The following is a 7,110-nucleotide window of genomic DNA, read 5'->3' as shown; positions in this document are numbered from 1 at the left end:
TTATATAATATATATATATATATATATATATATATATATATATATATATATAAACTACATATATTCAAGTTAAGACACAGCAAAGTAGCCCATCCCCGACTGGGCATGGGTTAATGTACTCTCCTTTTATTGGCTTCAGGATATATATATATATATATATAGGCCTATTAACTTTAATTTATTATCACATGCCCTTGACTGCGTTCTCTAAAAAATAATTTGTAGAAATATAAACAAAGAATAAAGTGTGTGTTTATAGCCATATTTGCGATCACATCAACATCGAGACTGCTAGACTGAATGATGTCCTCCTGTTTTGCCTTTGTTTAGAGAGCGAGTTAGGAAGAATGAATTTGTTTATGGTATTTCTCAATATGTGTGGGGTCAGCATGAATCACTCCAGCCAGATTCACAGACTGTGAGGACTACGGAAAATGTTTTCCAGTCAAACGTCTACCCCAAGAACTCAACATGAACAATACCAGATGAGCCAAAGGGGAAGCTGACTGTTTTATGGGATGTTCTTGTATTAGAGTGGAAGCTGACATGTTTTAGAGATCATGCTAATGTTATATTGTTTCCAAGCTTTAGAAGATCTAGAGAGTATCCAGGTTTTGCCAGAACACAAAAGAACAGGAAAAAACAGCTTGTCCCCAAATATTTTTGAGTTTAAAGTTATAATATGATTGACATAGAGTAATTGGGATGTTACAGTCTAAAAAGGCCAACATCCTATCAGCCATAGGCTCATGCCTGCAGGTACGTGTGTCTGCAAATCCCCTGACAAGAAAATAAAATTACATGCTGCGCTGATGATGGATTGGTCTCCATGGTCCCAGTGCGTTCATAGTAGCTCAGCTGTAAGGAATGTTATATTCTGTATCAGCAAGTGTCTTAATTATACCCAGCATCCTCATATGCGGCATGTTTTAAACACCTTGCTGTGAACTCAACTCTCAGACATTGCACAGATGTCATCACAGTGTCTGCCTGCTGTTAAATAATGTCTAAAGATTGCCTCAGGCTGTGCTTCATGAGGTGTTCATTGTGAATTTTATGCTGTGGTTACAAAGAAACTGGCCTTGTTAAGGTGGAGCCAACCATTGTGCCTAGTCTCTACACACCAGCACCACCAACTGGAATTATTGTTTCCACACAGGTTTTTCTAAACACTCACCCTGCCTGCCACTGGTCAAAAAAACACATAGCCACACCCCAAAGTCACATAATTGTTTGAACCAGTGTTGCTAGACTGGACAGGATCAAACAAACAGCAAAGCCACAGTATTTACACTTTTCAGGGCAAGTTAAACTAAAACAAATGGCATATAGTTGATTTGGAAAAATGAAACACTTTTGTAAATATTAAAACATAAATCTTTTTCACGATTTACGGGGGGAAACCATGTTGTTATGCATCTTTTAAATTAATTTTCCATCTATTTTTTTACATGGCTCTTACTATTGTATTTTTTTTTTTTCATTTTGAATTAACATCTTGTTTGTCTGTCAGTGCTGCAAAAAGTGCCCTTTGGGGATACTTCAAATTGATTTAATAATACAATCAATATGACACAATATCATGTGTTATTATTTGATAATTAAACTTTATTACCTTTATTAAACCAAACAGATTACACACAAGATAACCAACACACTCTCATGCCAGTAACTATTTGGCAAACTGGTGGCTAATTGAGTTCATACAATGTGATTTGTACAATCTGTTTATGCCTCACTGTTTTGAAGTGGTATTTGTTTTTGTTTTTTTTCAAAAAAATTGTTTCCATATAAATCACATTGTACACGTTCATATGAAATCACCCCTTCTTAAAATAGTTACAACTTCTCATGAGTTTGGGTTAAGAAAACGATTATTTGCAATAAATGCCACCAGCGTCACCAACAAACCTTAGTTGGGGTTAAATACTGACTGAAATATATAAAGACTATTGTAGATAAAATCGCCCTCACCCAAATCAAACACTCAACCCTTTGACCACACTGAGTCATACAGTAAATTGTTTGAACATTGCCAGTTAACAGCCTGACCACAAAATCATGTTTGTTTTCCTGTGCGATGATTAAGATTTCATAGCAATAAGAAGTTCGGTAGATTTAGAGATAAATTGTGTCTAAAGCAGAAAGAAGGGGACCACAGAAGCTTTAAATTCCAATGATTCAGAGCTGACTGAGAAATTAGGAATGAGAGATGGACAATGGACTCAGACCGCTCTAGTTCATCACACAGGGCCTAGACCATAAATGGAGCAAGAGACTCAAAAGCGTTGCATAAATTTGGCTACTCATATTGACTCTGGGATTTAGTGGAACTCCAAACTAGTTGGCAATCGTTTTGGGGTTATGTTGTGGCGATGATGTCATGTTTATGAACTTGGGAGAGCATGTCTGTGAAAGCTCCCATACAACACAACTTTGCCATCAACTAAACACTACTGCAATTATGGCTTTAATTAACACCACTTATGGAAAGCCCCTCAAGTGTGACTAATACTGACAAAATTGGCAAGACTCTTACCACACAAGCCAACGACCTGCCAATACCCACAATGCTAATACTAAATGCGCTCGGTCTCGTTTTCCCATGGGCTAGAAACATATCAAGAGAGAAACTAGTTAGCACATTTGATGATTAATGGAAGTTAAATGAGAGAAAAAATGTCTGGTTTAATTAAATGTGGAAACAGACCACACAATTAGAAAATTAACTGAAGATAAAATGCCTTTTTAACTCCTTTCACATTAATATCAATGTGATCTTCCCACTCTCGTTTCCCTTTAGGCAATGGGTGTGGACACACAGTCCTCGGTCCCAGCAGTGGCACACTGACCTCACTGAACTTCCCGGGAACCTACCCTAACCACACCCAGTGTGAGTGGAGCCTAAGGGTACCGAAGGGCCAGACGCTGCTCTTGACCTTTGGGGACTTTGACTTGGAGAGGAGCCAAGACTGCATATCTGGCTCTCTTACCATCACAGACACCAGTGGAGCCACTAGAGTGGGTATGACCCTCTTCACAGACATTATGGAATAGAAATAGTCTTGCCCAGTGTTCTGTATACACCAGTAATACCACACAAAAAAAAAGTTCCTTCAGGATTTACTTTCTCATATGCTGTGTAATGGATATCACATAGATATGAAATATTTAAAATTATAAATTAAAAAAAATACATAAATATATAAATAATTAAAAATACAACTACAAATTATTAAACAACTAAACAATGCATTTAGGATTTACTTTCTCATATGATATGGATATCATAAATTATATGAAATATTTAAGATTATTATATATATATATATAAATAATTAAATATTTTATATCACAACATAATTAAATATACATTCAATAACTGATATAAAATACCCATAGGATTTACTTTCTCATATGCGCGGGAGTCAATGAAAAGGAAAGTTCATGGACCGGATTCGTGACACTATGGGATATCATGTGAATTATATTTAGTATTTAAAATGGTATATTAAAAAATAAATAGTAAATATAAATATATATAAAATAAATATAAATTAATATAGTAATATAATTGCATATACATAAAAAAACTGATATGTAATACTTTTCCAGGATTTGCTTTTTCATATGCTATGGATATCATATTTAAAATGATACATTAAATAATATAATTAAATATAAATTAAATCATTGTTATTTTAAACTTGTCTAGGATTTACTTTGTCATATGCTATGGATGTCATATTTAAATATTATATTTAAAGTTGCACATTAAAATAATATAATTAAATATAATAATATAATTAAACATGATTGAATATAATATAATTATTTAGAAATTTTAAAAACTCAAACTAAAAAAAATATATGCTACATATGATAAATTATATTAATATTTAAAATTATTTAATAATTAATAAATAGTTTAATTAAATGAAATTTAATGGAATAATATAATTAAATCTGAGTGGTAAGAAGTCCTTCCTTGAATCAGGCCTGACACATTGCTATGACTTCTTAACCCCAAAAGACACAAAATTAGTATCAAACTTACTTATAATACAGTTATTTACAGCCACCTTCAACTCTAACTTTATAGCCAGCTCATTCACACTCACAGTATGTTGTTACTGAGAAATTCCAGAGATCCAACCTCATGCTGCTCTTTAGCTCCCCAGTCACATGATCATAGCACGACTGCAGCTTGCATGCTGCATTCCACTCTGCTGTAGCATGACGGTTGCGTGGTCACATAAGTGTGCATGAACAGCCTTTTATGGCAGTGAAGGTGTGCTGGATTGTGTGTTGAATCTAAAAATGCATTAAATCTACTGTGCTTGTTTATATCATGTGGTTTGTGCTTCACAGGTCCTCTGTGTGGGCAGTTATCCTCCACAAACAGGAATATATCTGTGAGTACTAATGAAGTCACGGTGCGTTTCATCTCCGGCACTCACCGTTCAGGACGGGGCTTTGTCATGTCCTATTCAACCAATCAGCACTCAGGTAATAGCTCATGTCCTGCACACATCCCGCTCCATTCTGTGCACCTATAAACAGTAGACAAAAAAGAATCCACAAATCCATCAACAAAATAAGAGCTTATACCATGTGGCCCCATGGTTCTTCCAGCTCGAAGCGAGTTGTACACGATCAGAGTAAACACACCAGTGACTGTTTGTTCTCTAAATGTACAGCTTACTCAGTAAACAGCACTTCAGCTGACTCTGCGAGTGGGAGCAGTTCCCATCCTAATCTCAATTACTGAGAATCACATGTGAACCGCCCTACTGGAGGTCATGCACAGATCGCTAATTAGACATCCTTACATGTGTCACGGTAGACTACGTGGTCAGCCTTTATTTATTACTGTATATTAGATATAATTAGTGTTGATATCATTAACTAAATCTATTTTTTTTAAAAAGTGTTAAATTGTAAACCTGAAATAAAATAACACTTAAATATTAGGTGAAAAAAACAAAGTTGAAGTTCTAAAATTACTCACTGAAAAACTCAAATCTAAATGGCAATAGTTAAACAAAAAGACAAAAGAACATAATATCAATAAAAACAAACAAAAATTTAAATGAAATGTAATTCAAAATATTAATGAAAAATATGATTTTATATCAATAATACTAAATGAACACTAGGTATAATGATTATATTTTTATGGTTGGACCAAGGCCCAGTGTATAGGTTATAATACAGAGGACTTTAATGGGTCGGCCCTGGATGTAAGGATTTTACAATGTGCGTTAGGGTGACCGACTGGAATGCAGCTCTTCTCCTTGGCCGAGATTCAGAGTGTTTGCTTTGTAAGCAGGGCAGCAGACTGCCGCTCCTGGCCTGAATACGTAGAGGCCCCTGTGCTTGGCCACACACTGAAGTAGATGGAATGCTGTATGCTCACTCCTCCTGCATTGACAAGCACAGCACAGCTTAACCATCACCTGACCACACAGTCGAAGCCACTCATGGCAGTTTCTGACTGGCTGACATGCATAATTTAAGAGTAATTTAAGAAGAATTTTTAAGTTTTGAAGGCAAATCTTCTCTTGGCTTTGTATGCAAAAAAAAAAGATAATAGAAAATAATAGAGTATATGCAGTACCAGTCAAAATGTTGGATACACCTGCATTTATTTTTTTCAAATTTGTATATACCACAATAGTAAAAGTCATCAGAACTAAAATAAAACAAATACTTTAATCTAATTAATATAGTAGTACTACTAATTATTTACATTTGTAACTTTAGACACAATTTATCTAATATGTCATATTTATAACAATGTATATATAAACAGTAAGATTTTTATTGTTTAAAAAAATCTTATGTACACAAAGGCTACATTTATTTGTTCAAAAATACAGTAAAAACGGTAATATTGTGAATTTAAAAGAACTGTTTTTTTTCTTCCTTTTTTTGTTTTAATGTACTTTAAAATGTAACTTATTCTTGTGATGGAAAAGCTCAAGTCAGTTTGGTAAATGTAGTCGACACTAAGCCAGTCAATATGAGCACATGTTCTGGATTGTAACTGTGCTGTTCATATCAATGCTGTTTCTATCCCATAGAGCTCATTTCATGTCTGCATCGAGGGACACATTTCTCCTCTCAACAGATTAGGTAAGAAGAAATCTTCAATAATGACGTGACATTAAAACAAAATAAAATTTTTCATGACTCTGAATAGTCCCACTCTTGTAGGTTACATATTAATGTTTAATATCTGAATCCTGGACTCACTTGTGTTCCAGTGCATTCTGTCCTGCAGGCTGCAAAGGTGTCACAGGAGAAATTTGGGGCTGGCATGGACAAGGATACCGGGATGTAAGCTGGTATATTATCTGTGTGCAATAGTGGGATTATTAGTCATGGCATTTGAATTTACAACCATATAGGGATGTTTGTAAAAGCTTACAACAGACACTTCTGATAAAAGGAGTTACTTGAATGGCAATGTTTAAATATGTGTGTGTGTGTGTGTGTGTTTCTAGACCTCTGTATTATGCAAATCTGCAATCCATGCAGGCGTTATTTCAGACAGTATGGGGGGCATAATCAACGTGTCTCTGCAGAGGGGCATTACCTTGTATGAGGCAAACTTCTCTAATGGAGTACTATCGAAAACGTGAGTGTGGGGCATGTTGTGTAAGATATATATATAGACACCTACTGGTGTGGATCCAGCATCACACAAAAACCAAGGTTTTTACTTACCGATGTCATTGGAGAAATGTGCTATTCACAGTCAGCCATGGTTCATTTATTTAATGAGTTAAAATATACATTATAAAAATAAAAACAATATAAAATATAATATATGCCAATAACAGGAGGGCCACAAAATAAAGTGAGTAGCATTAAGCTGGTCGTGTGATTTCACCATGGTGGCCTCCATGAGAAAAGCTCCTGCTCCATGTAAAAAAAAACAATAATAAAAAATTATATATATATAAAACCGATTTTATCTAATGATATGATTAGTGTAAATGTACCATTTTATTATTTTACAGTAACATTAAATTTTTTCAAATGAATATTAATTTATAATATTAGTAAATATAATATTTTTTTACACTCACTCTCACACACACA

The 7,110-nt window shown here is 34.4% G+C and overlaps 1 protein-coding gene across 1 annotated transcript in view; it reads left to right on the top strand.

Annotated features, from left to right (window-relative positions):
• The window catches only part of LOC107566930 (discoidin, CUB and LCCL domain-containing protein 1), a 15,946-nt gene that overhangs the window by 943 nt on the left and 7,893 nt on the right, over positions 1-7,110 (top strand). The window contains exons 2-6 of the mRNA XM_016252506.1: positions 2,804-3,025; positions 4,372-4,509; positions 6,087-6,138; positions 6,270-6,342; positions 6,510-6,643. Coding sequence (XP_016107992.1) covers positions 2,804-3,025; positions 4,372-4,509; positions 6,087-6,138; positions 6,270-6,342; positions 6,510-6,643 — 619 coding nt within the window. The remainder of the gene's footprint in view (positions 1-2,803; positions 3,026-4,371; positions 4,510-6,086; positions 6,139-6,269; positions 6,343-6,509; positions 6,644-7,110) is intronic.

This window comes from Sinocyclocheilus grahami, unplaced genomic scaffold (genome assembly GCF_001515645.1).
Source record: "Sinocyclocheilus grahami isolate Dianchi unplaced genomic scaffold, SAMN03320097.WGS_v1.1 scaffold1114.1, whole genome shotgun sequence".
Classification (NCBI taxonomy): Eukaryota; Metazoa; Chordata; class Actinopteri; order Cypriniformes; family Cyprinidae; genus Sinocyclocheilus; species Sinocyclocheilus grahami.
This window is presented reverse-complemented; position numbering and strand designations above follow the sequence as displayed.